Consider the following 20,676-nt stretch of genomic DNA (forward strand, 5'->3'; position numbering starts at 1 on the left):
CCGGGAAGTGAGCTGCAGTTTTTAAACCTTGCCTTTTAATCCCCGGTAGTGATCTTCAAGGGCTTGGGCTCCTGTTAGGAGCTGTTTTGAAACTAACATGGTTTAGTCCACTAACTGCATGTTGGGTAAATTCAAAACCCACATGCTCGTCCTCTTGCAGTGGAATAAGTCACATCTGATGGACATTTTCTGTGCTTATAGCATAGTAATGAACGTCTGACAGGCGCGACCTTTCATAAGACAACCCACACTATTGGCTTTCTGCCCAGAATATTGCTGCAACACTATCTGTGATTGGTTATCTCTCTATCATGCATTGCTTCACAAGGGGAAACGGTCCCTTTTTTTAATAAATCTACGATGGCTGGCTGCAATATGCCTCACTGTAAGTATTTGTGTGTGTGTGTGTTTGTGTGTGTGTGTGGGAGAGAGAGGCAGAGTTTGAAAATTACTTAGCCTGGTATCACATGGCAAGGTTGAGATACTGTAGGACAGCAGTGAAGTGCTACTTAGTAAATCTTAACCTATCTCTTTTTTCTACAGGTTGGTACTAAGAAGTGCCTTTCCTGACGTCTCTGCTGCTTGGAACCGCTTCTAGAGCAGTCTCTGCTTTTGCCTTGCTTGCTGCCAGCTAGACTGTGACGACAGCACATCCACCCTCCACCTCTGCCCAGACACCCCCATTTCTACTTATAATCAAGAGAAAAGCTCTAAGTATCTGGCATTGCCCTAGGCTGCTTTAGTTTTAAAAGAAAAGTTTGCTGAAAAAGTAAGATATCTTCTGCCAGGAAATCAAGGAGGAAAACAAAATCATTTTCTCGATTTTGCTCTAAACTGCTGCATCTGTCTATGCCAAACTAATCAATACCGATTGCACCACCAACTCCATTGCAAATTCAGCTGTGAGGAGATTCCCTTTCAGACAACTTTGCTGAAAGCAGCTTGGAAATTCGGTGTCAAAGGGTCTGCCACGTTTTCATGCTTGCATTTTGGGCTCCAAATTGGCACTGGGAAGGGGTAACCGAGAGCACAAGGCTGATTCCAGGCCCTACTTTTAAACGTTCATCTACTTACAATCCTAGTATTTCTCTGAAAACCAAAACCTCTTTGAATTAACAGTTTCGTGCTGTGAATTTCTCGTGGGAGATCTTTTCCTTATCGACAACACAGTTTTCCATGTACTTTTAAAGCAGGGAGTGGGGGAAATATTTTGGAGGGGAAATTTTCATCATCATTTTACAGTTTTATCAGTTCATTGTTTTTTTTTTGGGGGGGGGTTGTTGTTTTTTTTTTTCTTTTCTTTTTTCCTCGGGGGTCGGGTTTATTGGTTTCACTGAAAAATTTAACTACCTGTAAAATCTAAACATGGCTGTTAGTGTCACACCAATTCGGGACACAAAATGGCTAACACTGGAAGTATGTAGAGAGTTTCAAAGGGGGACTTGCTCACGGCCAGACACGGAATGTAAATTTGCACATCCTTCGAAAAGCTGCCAAGTTGAAAATGGACGAGTAATCGCCTGCTTTGATTCATTGAAAGTGAGTAAACATTCTATTATTTTAAGGATATGCAATAATTGAATACAGTCCTCTGACCTGGGAATTGGGGGTTGCTTTGTTGATAGTCCTACGGATGTTCTTATGATGATGTTGGGCTGGGAACTTTGTTAGATGATAGCACCAGGCAACTTTGCTCAAATCAGATTGGAAATTCAATGTCAAAGAGTCTGCCACATTTTTGTGCCAAACTTTGTCTAGCCAACTCTGTTGTGAATAACTTTTTAAATTTTATTTGTTTATTTATTTAATCGGTCCTTTTAGCTCCATGCCTCTTTTTCTGGAGCAGAAAGTGTTGATGTATGTTTACTTCCTAATGGAAACACAGTATCTGTTCTGGATGGTAAATGTGGAGACGTGTGTTTGGCATATGCAGACCTTATATCATGAGGGTCTCACAATAGCTGAATGGAGATGATTTGCCTGTGTTGGCATAGGAACTGCCCTGTGGTCAAAGAACCAAAGAACGGTTGATTTTAAATCAGTTAATTTTACATAGAGATTTTTTTTCACTTTTTTTTTTTTTTTTTTTTACTATTTTGAAAAGTTGGATTCTCTTTTTTTTTTTATGGGCATATTATTTTAAGGTAGAAGTCTTGCATTTTGTGGAAAATATAACTAGAAGTGAGAGCCAGAACTTTTGCTACAGTACCTTGTTTGTGGCACAAGCTTTGTTGATAATGAATTTTATAGATAAGTGGAAACTCAGAAGTCCAGTTATTCATTGGATTTTTTTCAGCCTCAAAAATTCTAGTTTGAAGGAACTTAGCAGTTGATTTTGTGTTAGATCCTTATTAGTTTTTATTTGTAACAGTCTCAGTTAGAAATGTTAAAAGTTAGCTTTTGTGGGCCCTGGAATACTAAAAGATTTACTTAAGCGTTTCTTGACATTCAAAAATGTCATTAGATTTGCAATCCAGGTATCAGATTTGGAAATGTGTCTTGTGAAAGGTAGCATTCATGTCTTTATTTTGACACACAAGATCAAGACTAGAAATGTGTTCTTAGTACTCTCAACCTATTTAATCAGATTGTTTTTTTAATGCCAACAATGGTTAATTCATTAAACGTTTGAGGAGGGGATCAGTCTCATATCTACCCTTATACAGTTGTGAAAGTGTCGAAGATCCAGCTTGTCTTTTAAAAAACAAATAGTGCTTTAATAATACTTTTAAAAACAATATCAGGGTGAGTTATGAGTTAACTGTTTCAGTCAACTGCTTCTTGATCCACCTTGGGCTGCTTACTCTGCTAAAGTTTTTGCCAAAGATTCCAAGGATATCATCTTCAGAGTAGGATAAAATTGAGACGTTAACAACCACAGAAATATCTTGAGATGTTAGGTTGTTCTTAATGTCATAGCCCTGAGATCAATAAGCACAAGTTGTAAATTACTCTCGGGCCTTCCTCCCTTTCCTTTGAAAGGCGTGGATGAAGGGCACAGTGGTTGTACTTTCCTGAACACGTATTCCTAAATTCATGCTGACCGAATTCAGGTGTAATTAGAGATGGGGACCCGTAAAATAAGGGCCAAAGGGCTAATTGCTCTTCTCGATAACCAGCTGCGTCCATAAGTGACCCTGTTTTGACCCAATTACTGGTAAATCCAGTCTTTAATCCTATAGATGGTTGCTGGTGCATTTGTAGCTGCAAAGGGAAGGACATTAAATTTGGCTGTGACGTTGAGTGGTTTCGCAGAAGACCTGCCCTCCACAGCGTCTGGAAACATTGTGAAACATTAATATTCAGTTGCTATTTTTCCATCTGAAAATATTTTTGTAGTTGCTGCTCACTTGTGGCCAGGGAACAGTTCCCCTTTGAGCTGAGTGGCGGCATCGCTCAATGACAGACTGTGTCACTGACGGGATCCAACTGCCACATCAGGGGCTCTGTTTGCTGACAGGCGGTTTCAAGATTTTAAGTTTATTGATGACATGCATTCACTGTAAGCAGCTAATCAACATAAACTTTGTCCTTTGTCTAAGAGAAACTGAAATCTATGTTGTCTAAAACTTGGTAAAATATCTGGGGCTTGAGTCAAAGGAGAAGAGAGTAAACATAAGTTTATTTATGGTGGAGCTTCGTCATCAGGACAGCAGCTCCTTAAATGTTGGCGACATAACTATAGTAAGAGTGAATTAGGACGATTTTGAATATGCAGTAAAATGCTCATGCCTGAAAGACCATGTCTCATATATATACATTATAACTGATGCACGGTGTGATCTTTTAAACAGTGTTGAAAAGGCTACCTTTTAGATGATAGCTTCCCTGTCTTTGGTTTTGTGGCTAAAATAGATCAAAAACATATTTTAAAACAGTTCAAGTAACTGTGACTCATGCTTGAAGTTCTGAAATTTGGGAGCCTGGCGCGGGTTCTGTGCCAGTAACCACTAGATGGCTTGCATTGTCTCAGTGAGCACAAGGAATTCAGAAAGCTCCGCATATCCCGACTTCTTCAGCAAAATGTGCCCTGTGTGTTCCTGCAGTCCATAGTCCAGCCTCTGTGAGTTCTTGAGCCACGAGATGGAGGTGGCCTGTGTAATCTGCTATTTTTAGAAAGTTAGGAAAGCAAACCAAATACTCTCTGAGAGGACCCTGTGAAATGGCTGTCCCCTTCAGCTGTGCCGTGGCAGGCTTTGGCCAGGCTCCCGGCTGACTTACATCCACGGCAGACTTCTTGTTAGGAGAATTTGCTTCATTAAAAAACACAAGTTAAACAGAACAATTATCTAAAATCAGTTGGCATGATACTGAAGATGATAGGAAGAAAGTTAGCTGAGGGTATTTCAGTTGGCATTCTGGTGAGTTTAAGTTGCAAAAAAATAACATTGAATATACAACAGGGAAAACATAGAAATCTGTAACAATAAATGTGTTGCTAAGTAAAATGGTTGTACATGGTAATGAGGAATGTATATACGGAGTGTGTGTGTGTGTGTGTGTGGTGAAGCAGAATAATATGAGTTGCAGTGAGTGTAGTATACCAACCAGTATTTTAAGCACTTAATTTCTCTCATTAGTTTTGCTTTTAGATTTGGAGTTCTTGTTCACAGTCCTTAAAAGAGTACGTTCCATCTGAGGCTCGGCATGTTTACATGCTGTAGCTTTGCGTGTTTTACTTACTTCAGAAATCTAGGACATTTGAAATATGTACTGTTTTATGCTGATGAGGAATTTTCCTGCTTATGGCTTATGAAAGAAGTACCAAGAGAAAGAAAAATAGGAATTAAAAATGCCAGTCTTACAAGCCATCTTTAGAATGTCATATATAAGAAACAATATTTTAGATAATAACTGATTATAGTTACCTATTTTCTTCAGTCATGACCTTTCAAATTTAGGGAGTATATGTAAAGAGAGCCTACAAAATGTTTTTTTTTTAATGTGATGTTGAATTTGTTATATTCTTGAAAATTAAACTTTTATTATATGATCCACAGAAATGGAGACTTATTTTTGATTGACTTGTTTTCTTTCAAATATCCATTCACTTTTCAGTGCTGGGAGGGAGGGAGAATAAACCTTTATGTTTAACTGTATGTCTTCAAAAAAATCTATCAAAACTCATTTTTCTTGAAACTTCAGTAACTTGTTCTCTTATCAAACTAATCAATTTCATTTAAGATAATTAAACTTTCATTTTGCTATTATACATGTCTCTCTGTGTGTAGTCTATCTATATCTATCTCCCCTGATGAGATCTATCATCTTTCTTATCTATTTATCTCCCTCCCCTTACAAGGACTATCTGTCTGTCTCCCTTGATGAGATCTATCATCTGTTTGTCTGTCTGTCTATCTATCTAGCTATCTCCCTCCTCTGACAAGATCTGTCTATCTTCCCTGATGAGATCTATCATCTTTGTGTCTGTTTGTCTATATAATCTCTCTCTCCCTCCCCCGAGGAGATTGTTGTAGATACAGCAGAAATCAGATTCTCTCTCTCTTTCCCTCCCCACCTGATGAGATTTGTCTGTGTCCCTTGATGAGATATATCATCTCTCTGTCTGTCTGTCTCTCTCTCCCCCCCCTCCTCTGAGAAGGTTGTTGTAGACACAGCAGAAATCAGATGCCACTGCACAGTGGCATGGGATCTGGGCATTGACCTAGGACAGCATATGAAGTCTAGAAGTTGGACTTTGGGGCTCACAGACGTGCACTAGGTAAAGGACCAGCTCAGTGCAGAAAGGAACCTAGTCTCTGGGTGTCCCATGTGGGCTAGATGGCATATATGGAGGATAGGAAGTGGTCCCAAAGGTGTTCTCAGCTAATTCTTGGAGTTGCTTCTGTTACTGCACAGGGTTCTTCAACCCAGTGACTGCCTGTATTGCCTCTGTTGCTGAGCCTCAACACGGTCTTTTCCTGTATTTGTGACCAAGTTTAACAGTAACCCTGACAGAAGGGTATCTTGGAGTTCCAGATACAACATCCTCTTTCAAATTAAAATGTTCATCCAGTAGGTGCCTAATTGGAATAGCTGTTACTGAGTGTTGTGTTTGTTTGGTTTTTGCCAGTGATGTCTCCACATGACATTAAAGCTTTTCTCATAGTTACATGTGGCTCTTTGGGCACATGTTCAATGTGCCTCTCAGTGATGGGTTGACACGGCAGATCCTTGTCTCCCATATCTTTGGAGATTAGTTCACTAGGAGGCATGGCGAGCACCATGGTGCTCAGTGCACAAGTGCCACTCACACTTGGTCAGCAGAATCCTCACACCTCTGAAGAGCCGTGCACGTGCCCAGGGCCATCGGCTTTGACGGGGCCTTCTTAGCCAGGTCCTCGGTGGCTACAGCTGCTTCAGTAGACTCGGGCCTATGTTCATTTGCTGTTTATGCTCTTATAGTTAGAAAGTCTTTGAGAAAAGATTTCTAAGTGAATGGATGTCTTTAAAGTTATCGGACAAACAAATCTGTGTTTTGAATGGCACTATGTCAGGATAAGTGTAGACCCTGCAGTTGAGCCACTGCTTCTGCTTTGCCTTTTCTCCTTAAACCTCGCTTCAGTGTGTGCTGTACTAAGCTGTTGCGACCCAAGACGCACAGGACTTTAGTGATTAGGCTCAGGTTAGTAGTAGGACTTGAGCAGTTAGTGTTCGGGGTTTGCACACATCTAAAACTGCTCAGGGTCTGTCTGATTCCATGAATAGTTTGGAGCGGTCCAAGAGCTCAGAGCAGTCCACAGAGAACATAGAACAGTCCACGAAGAGCTCAGAACAGTCCACTGGGAGCTCAGAGCAGTCCACGGAGAGCTCAGAACAGTCCACGGAGAGCTCACAACAGTCCCAGAGCCAGGCTACTGCTAGGAGGGTCCGTTCTGTGAGCAGCACACTCCTGTGGCCAGTCCAGGGTAGAGGAGAGACACTTGAGTGTTTCTGAGACCCCACAGAGGCACTTGGGGACTTTTTTTGGAAGCTGATCCTGTCACTTTCCTTGCCAGGATAAGCACAGGATTGTGGCTATCAGCATGGCTAACCAGGTACTTTTCATGTTGAGCCAGTGTCTGCCTTTCCACAGACATAGACAAAGCTGCTTATTTTCTTAAAAGATCCTATTGAAAAATTCGAGGCTCTTAAAAGTTTTTTTTTTTTTTTTTTTTGTAATTTTAACAGAAACACATTCTGTGTTTTTAGCTAGAGGAACAGTTTCCTAAGTTGACATGTAGGCCAAAAATTAAGACAGTAGTAATGGGTAATTAGGTGACTTGACACTAGAGAGAGTTGTTAGCATACAGAAAACTGACTGAGGTGAAACCCCCTGGAATCTTGATGGAAATACTTACTGGGTTGAAGTGTAAGAGGTTATTGGAGTAGTGATTTCTCTGTGAACGTCACTGTAAATGAGATTAATTACAGGGAGGACTTCTTAATCTAATACTCAGGGTACACTAAACTACTACAGAATTTTACCAAATATCATATTTCTTACGTAGCTATCATCTAGTGCACATTTACGTATAGCATCGTCCTTAACCCTCTGATGTATTTTTGGAAGATTTTCACTCGGAGATAAAATTTCATTTCTTGTTTTTTATGGTACAAGATTTTATGTTGTGAAAATCACTGGCGGTTATTAAACTGTCCAACTGACTTATCCCTTTTAGTTTGATTGACAGTCTGTCCCCGGAATGTCTTTGGACCTTGTCCATCTTTAACCTCTGTTCTTCCTGTGTTATCTGTAAGACCTTTCCAGCTCCTAGCTGTCCAGCCTCAGAACTGTTGGTTGTGAACCCTCTTTATTTTCCTCTCCACAGTCACACAGAATTCATTTACACATGTTGTTTGTAAAGTATTAGATTCAGCATTGAGTAAGAGAGATACTTCATCCCTCCCCAGCATTTGGCATAAACAAATTACGGGTTTATAATCCTTATCTAGGCCTGTTGGTGACTCCGTAGTCATTAGAATTCAGGTTCCTTCATCTTTAGTTCTGAGGAGCATTTGACTTCCAAATTCAGGCTTGCTTTAAACCTGTAAGATGGCTGCTACAGCCCCAGCCATCATATCCTTGTTCTAGAAAATAGGAACAGGAAAGAGACAGAGGGACCTCAGGCCATTCCAGTCAGGATTCCTTTCACATAACCGTGGTCTTTTGTTATCTTCATTAAAATGAGACCTCTGGTAGGTAAGGTGAGAGGATGGTTGGGGGTCCAGTCGCTGGGGTAAGAGTTAGAGATATTTTCCACCAAAAAGCTTCTAGAATCAAATAAACCTCCCAGAAAAGCAGGTAGGCGTGGGATTGGCCGGAGGGAGGCCACTTCTGAAGAGAACCTTGTGTCTTGTCATGCGGCAAATCTGTCATCACTTCTCCGTCTTGGCTGTGGGTCAGGCCAACCTGGTGTATCTCAAATGGATTGATTTTTACTTACATAAAAATAAAACAGCTTCACTTTTATTTTCCTGTAGCAGTGCCTAATTATATATTTACTTACCCATTTGCAACTTGAGTATAACAGGCACACCTACCATAAAAATGGGTCCCAAATGATCGTACATGACGAGAGATTCTGTGCTTACTATGATTCTATTTCTGCTTCCTCCATAAAATGTTCTTCTTTTTTTTCTTCCATATAGAATACAATAATAAAATGACTTAATATTTAAGTTGCTGCATGTGGGCGCCCTGTTCAGTGCTCTGTGCTGTTTGGTGATACTCAGTCCTTCTAGCAGCCCTTGGACCTTGTTCCTGACACTGCTCCCATTTGAGAGATGGGCGGGTGAAATGCAGGGAGGCTGGGCAGGTCTCTGTTCTGCTAGTGATATGAACAGGAAGCCTCAGCTTGTGCCCTTTTCTGCTCCCTGGGGAGCATTACTTTGCATTCACATATTCTAAGGAGTTCACCCAAGTCACACAGCATGCTTAGGAGTAAAAATGAATATTCCAGGCAAGTTTACAGCCCAAGGCCTCAAGCAGTAAGTATTTAGAAGCAATTATACTTTAAGTCAACAAGGAATCAACAAGTATTGAATCCAAGAACTGGAGAGCAGGAGACCAGCTCTCAGAGATTACGTATCTGTTGTCAAATATGTGGCCATAAAGGAAAGAGCCTCAGCTGAGCATCTGAGATAAGGAGCCACTGTTTCAACTAGATAGCTGCCCCTCCCTGGATACAACAAGTTCCCAAGTTGTAACTGTTGAGGAGGCCTTTTCCCACAGAGCAGTGTGGTCCCATCATCAGGTCGCGGCTGAGAACTCAGAGTGACTGGAGGATGCTGGGATTACTGTCTGGAACAAGCAGCTTTGAAAACTCCCCTTATTGGTGAGGCCCAGGAGGCTCCAGAGAGGCCTGGGAAGAACCACGCCTGTCACACATCTCAGTCCCACAGTGCCACAGACCCTGGTGCTCTCGTCAGAGTGTTTCTGTGGGAGAGAAGTGTTGGAAGTTTCAGTTTGGGGTTCAGAAAGGCACCTGGGCCCAGGTGGGTGGGGGGCTTCCCCAGCTCCAGGAGTATCCTCTGCAGCCCCGTGTGGGGGTTCTCTGGTGTCATCTCTGGGCTGCTCCTGTTCCCTGCAGCTGGCCTTCCGTAGGCCAGGGCTGGAAATGGGCAGACCAGAGAGGGTGGGGGTGGGGGAGCAGCCTTGTCACTTGTAGCTGTGGCCAGATAGGTAGACGGTGGAGAGGTCAAGCTCAGTTGTCCCCCTTTCTGGCAAATAGTCAGGGGTTCATAATCAACTCAGATGGGAGCACAGAGGATATTGAGGAGGCAATGGGGTGAGTGTTCAACTGTTTGAAGACTAGTTCAAGTGCTTCCTATGTCAGACTTGGGATGGGCAGGCTTTAAAACACAGGGCCCCCCTCAGGAGACCAGGGTGTCAGGGAGTGGGGTGATGAAGGAGGACCCGAAGCGTCCAGGCAGGAGTTGGGGCGGGGAGTCCTGCTAAGTCTGAGACCACAAGTGGGGCCAGAAGAACTGGAGGGAATCCCCATTAACAGAGGCCCCCTTCCCACAGGAAGTAGCTGGCCCTGGTGGTCAGTGGTCAGGCGGGAACCACCTACATTTCAAATTAGATCACAGTTTTGGGTCCAGCAGAATTCTTCTGAAGCTTGCTGGGCTTATTTAACACTATTTATGTTTTAGTAGATGCTAATGAGAGTTTGAGGCTCAATGATTAAGACCCAAGACCCAGGGCTGGGGCTGGGGCTCAATGGTAGAGTGCTCGCCTCACATGTGCGAGACCCTGGGATTGATCTTCAGCATCACATAAAAATAAATAAGTGAAATAAAGATATCGTGTCCAAATACACCTAAAAAATAAATATTAAAAAAAAAAAAGATCCAAGACCTTGGACTTTCCAGGCCCTGTAGGACTCCAGTGTCTTAGGTTAGAATTTATCTCTGTGCACAAGACCCAGACCTAGTGTGGAGGCTTCTGGATTACAGAAACACTTACGCCTAAGTCCAGGCTTTTCTCAAGTAAGGAGGAAGCAGCTGCAGCTAGCAGTCGACAGTAAATTACACGAAGGAAAACATGGAGAATTAAAGTTAGGAAAGCTGGGAAAACTTTCTGTCATTTCCAATTTTCTGCACAAATACAGACACAATCAGTGTTCAGGATCTGCTTGTGACAGATAAATTACATCTGTAATTCATTCTTTTCCATGGTACTGCATTCAGACAATTTGCTTTCAGATATCTTTGCTCATCTAATATTCTAAAATCTTCCATAGACTGAAAATAAGTCTAGTAACATCTTCCAGTCCCAGGAAGCTTTTATAACTAAACAGTGTTAGCTTGCAAAGTGGGCCAAATTAAGAAAAAAAAAAAGGAAAAAAAGAAAGAAAGGTTTTAGAGAAAAAACACAGCCAAATTTATCCTTCCTGAAATAAGATTCCTTTTTGTAGACAACATTGCTTTTCACAAAACAGTTCTCCTTTAAGGGAGGCAACCGAGAAATGAACCATGAAGAAAGACATACCTAAAGAAGTCATTATTTATATAAAGAATCTCGTTGAGAAAGATCTGTGTTCTGAATGAATTATTTTTCTCCACATTATCTCATATCTCTTCATGGCTAAGTGGAGACTAATGAAATCCAAACCTAGCTCTGAGAAAAGATTATCATCATGATTTTATTTATTGAACTTTTTTTTTTTTTACTACTGTGAACTTTTACTCCCAGACATCGCCTCCCATGAATCATAGCAGAATAATAAATTGAAAGCAAATGTTCAAATATGAAAACCCAATATATTAAAAAAAAACCCTCAACTCCCATTGCAAATGTTTTGTGTTGGGATCACCTGAATAGCTCCTCTAGTACCTTTAAATGATTATTAAAGTATAGTAGTTTAATATGTACTGTATAGTATAGTGGCTTCAGTATATACAGAATAAGAAAGGCAAATAAATTCAAAATGAATTTTGCTTTGCTTTTAGTATCTTTATTTGCTACTCTTGGCTTTTTAATTTCCTACTAAGGCTGAATAGTACAGGAGGAGAAATCTCATGGGAAATACACACTTTTCTACTAAAGGTTTATTTAAGATTTTGAGGACATTATAATTTAAAGTACATGCCACCTCTGCATCTCAGTTGCTAAAAGATGATCCATCCTTCTACCCTCTCATTACCTGCTCCCTATCAGACATTGCAGTTGGCAGGACTAATGTAGGGTGAATGATAGTCTTCTGCTTTGGGTGTTGACACACTAATGGTTATTCTGAGCTCTCAGGCTATTGAGAAGTACAATGAAGATGAAAATGATTGTAGAATAATAAAATATTGTTTTAAACTTCTCAAGTCTTTAATTTCAAAATGTTCCACTAGAAAACAAATTTGCCCACGTAAAACACAGGCAGGTATTAAATATTTGCATATGTGCTTGAGGTTGTCCTGAAGTGGGTTGGAAACATCATCTGGTTACTGTAGGAGGAGCAGAGAGGAATCTCAGCTTCAGTGCTGTGTACTGCAGAAGAATCTGCGTGTTTGGGTTGGAATGGGTATAACCCTGATTTTTTTTTTTTTTATATGACAAGAGGGTTATGCCAGGCCCTCCATCAGATTCTGTGATTCAGTGAGATAAATCCAAGTCACATTGAGTTTTAGGTAGCACAAGTATTTGTTGAGTCACCACTATTTCCTGAATATAACTGTATTTTAAAAAATCATGATCAATTAGACTTTATCTGAATTCAGAAAACTATCTCCAAATAATTTCTTAAAATTTTTTTCTCATTTAGGATGTGGAATTTCCATTACATTTTAAATTAGGGATCTGACAGAGTAGAGTCTAACCCTTGGGTCAAGTTGAATTTTAAAATTTAAGCCATGCACAGAGAACAAACATGTTAGCAAATGGAACAGGCTGTTCTGGGAAAAAAACCACGAGAGTCAAGATTGCAGGATGAGGCCTCGTAGTGAAGGAAAGGGCAGCAGATAAAGGGGTTTTCATTTCATGACTATCCTGATGGGACTTTTTTCTTAAAATAGAGTATTCCTTCTTTCAAGGAAGCAGCATAATTGATGTTTACCTAATGCATGTAATTGTGGGATTAGTTTGATGCTGAAATTTCATTTTTTTGTGAGTTTTACTGGGCACTTTTAAAAATTTCCAATATTATTATGTATGCTTAAAAACAAGACTTGGTTAGTTGTACTCTGTGAAGTTAACTGTAGGTGAGCCTTCTCTGCCTCTTTGACAGTGATTCTTGTTAAAGGTCTTCCTATTGTATGTTTATGATTTCTAATATGGCATTTCAAAATAAGCTGGGAATAAAATCACAGTAATTAATTTTTATTCTTTGTGTTTCTGTAATACTGTGTGAATAATACTGACATCTAGATCCAGGTAGTGGAATTTTTTTCACATTAAGTATGAATTTCAGTGATGTATTTAAAAAGAACTCACATCATTTTTTGAGACTTTTGTACTATATGTAATTGAAATAAAAAGGACTATGTAAATGTAAGAATACTGTTTGCATTTTGTTGCCTGTTTGCTCTCAGAAAAAAACATGGATTTAAGAAATCCATGAAATTCCTGGTCTTATCGAACGCTTAGGAAATGTTAGTTTAAATTGTCATCCTGGACTCTTAGAGATGTGGCTAGACATTAGTGCCCACGGTGTGATTTGGAGTGCTCTGGGAAACTGTGATTCTCGGGGAGCAATTCTTTTGGATGGATGGCAGGAACAGAAAGCCCCTGCCCCCTTCAGCTGGTGTTCGAGGGTCTCTCCTGAGAGTGAAGACACTTGGGTGCTTAGCCGTTTTCTGGATCGTATCAGTTTAGTCTAACAGCCAGTTGGAAATATTTTTTTAGAAAATTGGTTGCTATGTGGATTGAAAGTTGGTGCGTGAGTGGGATTCACTGTTTCCAGGACTGAGTGGCAGTCCTTGTCCTTCGAGTTTATCTTGTGAGCAGTTTGGTTTCTTCATCTTTCTGCTCTAATGTCACCTTTCCTTTTTGTTATCTCTTGGTGTTTTCTGAGGGTCTAGATTGGCATCCCTGCTCTTTTCCTTGGGGTGAAATTTACAATAAACACGAGGCAAGTGTTAGTGCCAGGAATAATGAGAGTGTTAGTCCTCTTGCTACCTGTGGAATTTTAATCAAAGTGGGGTCTTAAGGATGGTTGCATGAAGCTCTACGCAAAGTCTAGTAACAAAGAAACAAATTCTTTATGGCAAAGAGTCAAGGCTGCCTTAGGAGTTCACACCTGGGATTCAGCTGGACGTGATTTATCACGAAAAGAGAAGAGGTTCCCTCCTCTGTGAGCCCCATACCTGTCCTGAAGGTTTGCGAGGATTCTGTAAGGTCCACCGTGTTCTGTAAATCACCTGGGTTCTGTCTTGCCCTCTGTGAATACCCTGTAAGCAGTGGCCATTGGTATTGTTCTTGTCTGGGTGCCGGAATTCAGTGGAGGTTGTGTATCCCCTAAGAGAGAAACTGCCTTGGTTCAGAATGTCACTCACCATTTTGCACATTGCATGGTAAGTGTCCAAGGGTCATTTGATTGAAACAATGAGAAATAGCTGTGGAGGTGGTATCTGAACACACACTCTCACACTCTACCTCATTACTGTCCACTTACCAAGAGAGAGTATCCCATCACATGTCTATCACTTGACCTCGAGGTAACGAGGTCAGTATCAACAGAATAACCCTGTATTTGCACTATTATTTATGTCTAAAACCCATTTAGTGAATGCAGTTGTCCATGAATGGAAAAGTCGTTATAACCATCTGTTGTAAATTTGATTTCATTTTAAACTAGTGCCTCTTAGCTTTATGCTGTTCTACAATAAATAGATCTGCATTTGATATTTCAACTGAGATATATATCTTTGTAAATTTTTTCCCAAAAGACTTATCTAAAACATTTTTAAAAATTGATGTTTTTTCAGTAGAGTACCTGCACAGAATAGAAATTCTGTTGAATTTCAAAGTCCATTTCTTCAAGATTCCTGTCCTCCTGTGATTCCCTCACCTCTGTGAACTTTCTCGGTCAGACCTCTGCCTCTTGCCTTCCCTGGGGTCAGAAGGAAGTTCCAGATCCATGACGCTCTGTCTTTCACAGCCTCTGTTTTCTTCCTCTCCCTGCCACTCCCCAATTCATGGGGATGCACTTCTAGCCCATTGAAATGGCCCCTTTGCACCAAGGGATTTAAATGCGTTTGCTTATCAACTCACAAGTGTGGGGCTTTTGTACTGGTTAGAGGTAAAAGAGAATCTGCTCCCCACCACCCGCTGCCCCCAGAAAGTGAACAGAAGCAAAACAAAACCATCATACAACACCACCTCGGGTCCCTGCTGCTGGGTTTTCTGTGCGCTCACGTGAATGTGGTTGCTGTTACGTCCTAGCTCTGAACATGGGCGGTGCATTTTCTGTTGGCTGACTGGGCCATGCCCCTGCCTCCGTAAGAGGCTGATTATTGCCCGCTCTGGACTGCTGGGTAGCGATGAGTGTGTGGTGGTGAGTTAACTGTGTTACTTCCTGTTCTGGAAGGATCAAGTGTGTGCAGGGGAGGGGCTCCGGGCTCTTAAATGGAGGTGGCTATTTTAGTTTCTTACCATGTTGAGAAACAATTAGGAGAAAGTACAGGGGGACCTCTGAGAGCAGGGAATATAAAATTTATTTTCAGCCTTTTGGCAGTTGCCAAAAATGGTGCAGTAAGACCTTCCTGGAATCAAGTAGTCAATTGGTATTTTGTTAGCAGATGCATAAAACCTAGAATTTTTCCTCTCTTGTTTCTTTTAAAAGTCAAAGAGGGCAGCAGCACCATTAGATGCTTCCATTTTCCTGAGAAAGATTCCCTTGTCTTTAAGAATGGTTTCATATTGAAACTGCATGCTGTTGGATTTGTGAGTGAGTACAATAAGGTGTGTGTGTGTGTGTGTGTGTGTATGTGTATATATATATATATACACTGCTGTTCACATTTTGGGATATTGCAGAGGAAGAAAACTAAGCTAAATTATAAAATTAGCAATCAAGTGTATTCTAACTTAGATTTGTTTTGTGTTTTATAATTTAAGTTTTTTTCACATAATAATATTTAAGGCAAGGCAGACATTTACTTATTTTCTTTGACATTGATAGTTTGATTTTTCAAATTTTAGACAGTTTGCAATTAATGCAAAAAATCAACCGTCAGAATGAGATCATGGTGCCCTGCTCCACTAATGAATGTCACCTTTTGTTTTAGCTCTCAGTTGGCTCTTATCCATGGAAAAGTTTTTATTTCCCATCAGCTCCAAGGTAGGAGCCAAAACCAAAGTTAAAGAAACATTTTCCAGCAGACAAGTTTCTATAGATACTATCAACAGTCGGAGCCCATGCACACACGCTTGCTTTCTTTCTCAGACTCATGCAGGCACTTCTTATGGGTCTATTAGATAGGAAAAGATGCTGAAATAATGATCATCAAAAATAAGGTTAAGTTAATAAAGGTGTTGTTCCTTATTAATCCCTTCTAATTACATGTTGGTCCCCAAACTTGATTGATTTTTCAAAAAAGTATTTGCTTCAGGATGAATTGAGGATCTGTCCCTCTTCTAACCTTGATGCCGTCTAGCAAGGTATTTCCACCTTGGTTTCCTTGGCTAGCTTATGAGTTTTGAAGGAGGAGGGAACATAAATAATCATGACAGGCTTTTTCTAAATGCCCATTACAATCCAGGCCTCAAAAGACCTGTCAGTTTAGAACTCCAGCTGTAAAAAAGCTTGGCATTCAGTCACGCGTGTGGGTGCTGGTGTCCATGGACCCCATTGTTATTGGCACCTGCTAGACCCCCACCTTACCTTGCCTTGTGGCCAAAGAGTGGCAGCCTCTGTGGTGTGGCCACTGTGTGCTCAGCAGCATCTTGAGCCCTTTTCCAGGTGCCCTGCTTGAAGCACAGGGAGGGGAGCAGTGTGTTTATTTCCGGACCTGTTGCTGGCCCCACCCCTCCACATAGTTGGTTGGAGTTGCTAATCCAATAGATGTGACCAGGTAGATGTTCTTAAGAGTAGCATGCTCCTGATTGGCAACCTTTGCTTTAATGTGTCTAAGCAGGCCAGGGAGCCCAGCATTTTTGCTGTGATCTCTCAGTCTGCGTAGAAGGAAGTATTTGTCTCCTAAGGCAAAAACCATCTGGAGACCTTCATAGGCTCCAGTCTGATAGAGCTGGCTTTTCTTTTCTTATTAGCACTGTGGGTAACTTTGAAAAACATGATTTGAAAAACAAAATTACCCTTCTTACCTACTTAATGAGTTAGTTCTTTTTGTATCTGTGTTAAGTTTTTGATTAAAAATTTGTTCTCCAAAGACCATTTCCTATGGCTTCTGTTCCCTAGAATGTGAACCTGATGTATACTCATCATCTCCATTGAATACAGCTTTAAGTTTGCTGTATCTTCTCCATCAATGATATCAATGATATGTTTGCCAGTAGATAAAATGAGCTGTTATCTTTTATACGATTCTTACAAAACTTTTCAACAGATGTGGAGTTCCAGTGACTACCTGGTATAACTACCCTATTTTTGTAAAGAATTCATATTTTTACCTATGTCATTTTTGATCTACAAATAACTGTATGTGAATTTATCTCCAAATGACTCTTAATATCTTCTCTTTGAGTTTTTAATTATTCCTTATTTGTAGCATGGAAGTTAAAGAAAAAAAAAGACAGATATTATTTTATTTATTTGATTTTTTTAACCTTCTGATTGCAATGGATTTAAATAAGTTTTCTTAAAGAACAAGTGGCAGTCCTCAAGTATAGCAAATTAATACATTAACTTGTGTGTATGTGGTTTTATAAAATATCAGCTCATAACAGCAGTCTAAAACTGCAAGTATTGTTAGTTTAGAACTTCATGCATAAATGTGTGTGTTGTTTTAGGAAACACAGAAATTGATGGTCGGCATTAGCCTGTAGTGTGTTTTGACAGCATGAATGAGTCAGGCAAGCGATTTTCCAGACTGTTTAATAGTACAAAGGAAAGGTTTCTAAGGCAGTCATCCTTATGACGAGCTGAAAAATGTTTTTTCTTTGTAACTGTTCTAGAGAAAAACAGGTCCCCAATGGAAGAAAAAAGAGAGATCTCGAGTTACATGCATTCTGAAAATGATTCGATCACTTCAGTATGTGTATTTTAAGACAAAAAACCCTTAAAAGGATACTGCAGAATATATTTTGAATTACTTACTTAAAGACTATTGCCTTGAAGCTCAAACAACAAATTTTGTAGCACCATTAGAAGTTTTATTTCAACTATCAAGGTAGAGCTTTAGAGCTTTTAATCCTGAAGAGAGAAGAGAGAGAGAGAGAGAGAGAGAGAGATTGTGTGTGTGTGTGTGTGTGTGTGTGTGTGTGTGTGTGTTTATTCCAGTAGCACAGGTAACATTGTGTCATCGTAAAGACAGTGTTTTAGGTTGATGAAATTACTGCAAATATATTCCAGTGTGTGGCGCAGAACTTCATTTGAGTTAAGATGGGACTTGATGGATGAAAACTTGTTTGCTTGTGGTTTACAGATTCTACTCTAGGTCAAGATGCATGGTCCAGCACAACCCTTAACCCAGATATATGGTACTTAGTTAGCTCAAGCTCCATGGATGCGAACCACTGGGTTTATCATCATTGCACAGATCCTTGAAAGGACAGGCTGCAAATCTCAAATCTGAGGCATGTCCAGCATTATGTCAATGTGAAGGGTAGAAATAAAATCAATACAAATTTTTTTTAGAAAACACTTCCTAAAGTTATTCACAGACACTGCAGACCAGCTCTCAAATTATAATATTCTGACTGGTTAAGTTCCCCTGATTATTGTGCTTTTTCAGTATCAGGTTAACATTTTGAATTTGTTGTATAGCTTACTAGCCTTGTTTCTATTTACCATATTGGAAGTGTCTGTAGCTTTTTCAAAGGAACCGGAAAGACACTGATGGTTCAGCTGTGGTTCCACTCAGGTTTTTACCAGGGTGACTGCCATGGAGGACTTCCAGATAATCCAATCTTCATAAAAATGTCAAGAGTGAAAACTCAGGTGTTAGCCTTAGTTCCATGAACAGTCTGACATTTTTTTCTTCTTGTTCTTCATTCAAGATTTGTTTATTCTTTGCATTTTGAAATACAGTTTGTGTAACCACGGAGGGTTTGGCTTAGTGTTTGGAGGTGATTTTCTTCCTTTGCCACGTTCAGCATTGAGCTCCAGTGATGTGCTGTTTGGTTTTGCAATTGAAGGCACTTTAGAAATGATGTCATGTGATGCTTTCATTTTACAGATTAGGAAACCAAGGAGTGGTGACGGTAGGGATTAATGATATTCATAAAAATGTCATGGTTGGCAGGACCTTTTATATGTGACCAGTTGCTAAGTCGAAGGAAAACAAATGGAACCTGCTGGGACATTGGGATATTTTCATTTGATGAAAATCACATTACCGAGACACCTGACTGATGAGGGTCCCAAGCGGAAAGCTTTCCTGACTGTTCTGAAGCCTTGCTGGTGGGTGGCTTAAATACATACACTGTGTTTTGCTGTTCTCAGAAGAAAGCTTGCCTTTATATACATCATAAGTTAATTATCAGATTTCTTAATATAAAGGATGTGCGGGACACAATTTAATATTATGATTAAATATATAATGCCTGCCATTTTAAAATCGATGTGGCCAGTTGATTCCTAGTGAATGCTGCTTTTGTCTTGGCCAAGTCTTGCTGCTAGCCACCCTGTGGCTGCAGCGGACAGAGGGTTTGATTCTTCTTCTCCCGGAGTCCCTCACCTTCCGATAGCCCTCACACGAGGCCTCCTTCATGAAGTGGATGGTTTCTTCCTTCACATTTCCTTGCCTTTTGTGTCCCATAGAATAAATCATATTATGCTGAATTTTACGACCAGTTTGTGTTTTCCCCCTCTGGTTCATAAGCTCCTTAAGACTGGGTGGCTTACATTAATCACCTCTGTATGCATGGTGTCATGAATATCCTTGGCATTCATTAAGTGTTGAGTGGGTTGAAAGCAGTGATTCCTCCTGACCATGACCAGTAATTACCCGTGGATTTTATGTGTGTTTGAATCCAGCTTCAGAAAATTTCTTTTCAGGAGATGGGACATTGGCCAGACAGCAGTGTGACTCCTCATACGTGCTATCTCTGAGGATTCCAGCACCCTTCATTCATGGTGGTCCTCATTAGTCATGCTGCCATGCCATAGTCAGGGTCACTGGTGTTCTGTGGATGGACACATTTGGAGCAGGCCTTGATATGGACCCCTGCTGCGTTTGTATGTCACCCTGTGCTGGCAGCACGTGGGGGCCTGGCCAGCCTCCCTGACACAGTGACTAGTTTCTGCAGCCCGTGTTTCAGAGGGATTGTAGACTGGTCTCTGCAGGGCACAGTCCACAGGGGTGCTAATAACTTTGCCAACTCGTTGTGTGCAGTGTCCTATGGCTTACCTCCCCTTCAGGGGCTGTGGGGAGGGACGCCCTGGCCAAGGCAGCAATGTGAATAGAGCTGTAGCTGTCTGTTTTGACCCTATTGAGAGAATCAACAGCAGCTTTGCTTAGATCCGTGTTGATTATGAGAGTTACGCTCTGAAAACCTGACTACCATCATTACTTTGTTTTTAATATAGAACTAATAATAGTAATAAAGATATGTGGTATTTGTAGAAAGATGTAAGTGCCATTACACTTTACTTTCTCCCCACTCTTAGTTTTGGGAAAAAAAAATGTTTTATCTTTCAAAAGTGAATATGGTGCTGCAAATTTTCACACTGAAATAGAAAGGAGATCTGAGCTTCTAAAAGTATAAATGCATGACTCTGTCGATTGTTCACCTGCTCATTATTTTTCCCTCCAACAAATTTTAGGACCTCTGTGATATGAGCTATATTTAAAAGAAGTGAAAAGTTCTATAGAGTTAAAAAAAAAATGTTCCAGATTATGCATTGGTGCCAGCAGTACTGACAATTAAGTGTTTGAGGAGAAACCCACATTTATCCACTTTGAAGAAGGATCATCAGGAGGGATTAAACATTTAGTACTTGAGGCTCATTAAGGGTTAGAGTGGAGTAATTATGTGTGTAGCTGGTAACATGCTACAATCTGCACTTGAACATGAAGATAGACTCCTGGCTCTGTCAGGAGCTTCCCAGATTGTAGAAGTCATCTGCTTCCAGAGTAAGT

General features: G+C 40.5%; 1 protein-coding gene and 1 long non-coding RNA gene across 31 annotated transcripts in view; both read left to right on the forward strand.

The window, feature by feature from the left end:
* Mbnl1 (muscleblind like splicing regulator 1) overlaps positions 1-20,676 on the forward strand; it is a 184,446-nt gene that overhangs the window by 50,946 nt on the left and 112,824 nt on the right. For 10 of the 30 annotated variants that reach the window (XM_015486916.2, XM_048793996.1, XM_048793988.1 and 7 more), the window contains exon 2: positions 544-1,539. The exons of 17 other annotated variants lie outside the window; for them this stretch is intronic. In XM_015486916.2, the coding sequence (XP_015342402.1) occupies positions 1,366-1,539 (174 nt within the window). In that variant the 5' untranslated portion in view covers positions 544-1,365. Of the gene's footprint in view, positions 1-538; positions 1,540-20,676 lie in introns of those variants that run through there. 3 more of the 30 variants (XM_048793997.1, XM_015486923.2, XM_048794004.1) reach the window with 2 other exon arrangements.
* Positions 1,546-20,171, forward strand: LOC125613534. The gene is made up of 3 exons (XR_007344067.1): positions 1,546-5,807; positions 9,520-9,531; positions 20,161-20,171. It is a non-coding gene; the product is annotated as an uncharacterized LOC125613534 (long non-coding RNA).

The sequence above is a fragment of the Marmota marmota genome, unplaced genomic scaffold, assembly GCF_001458135.2.
Source record: "Marmota marmota marmota unplaced genomic scaffold, marMar, whole genome shotgun sequence".
Taxonomy (NCBI): domain Eukaryota; kingdom Metazoa; phylum Chordata; class Mammalia; order Rodentia; family Sciuridae; genus Marmota; species Marmota marmota.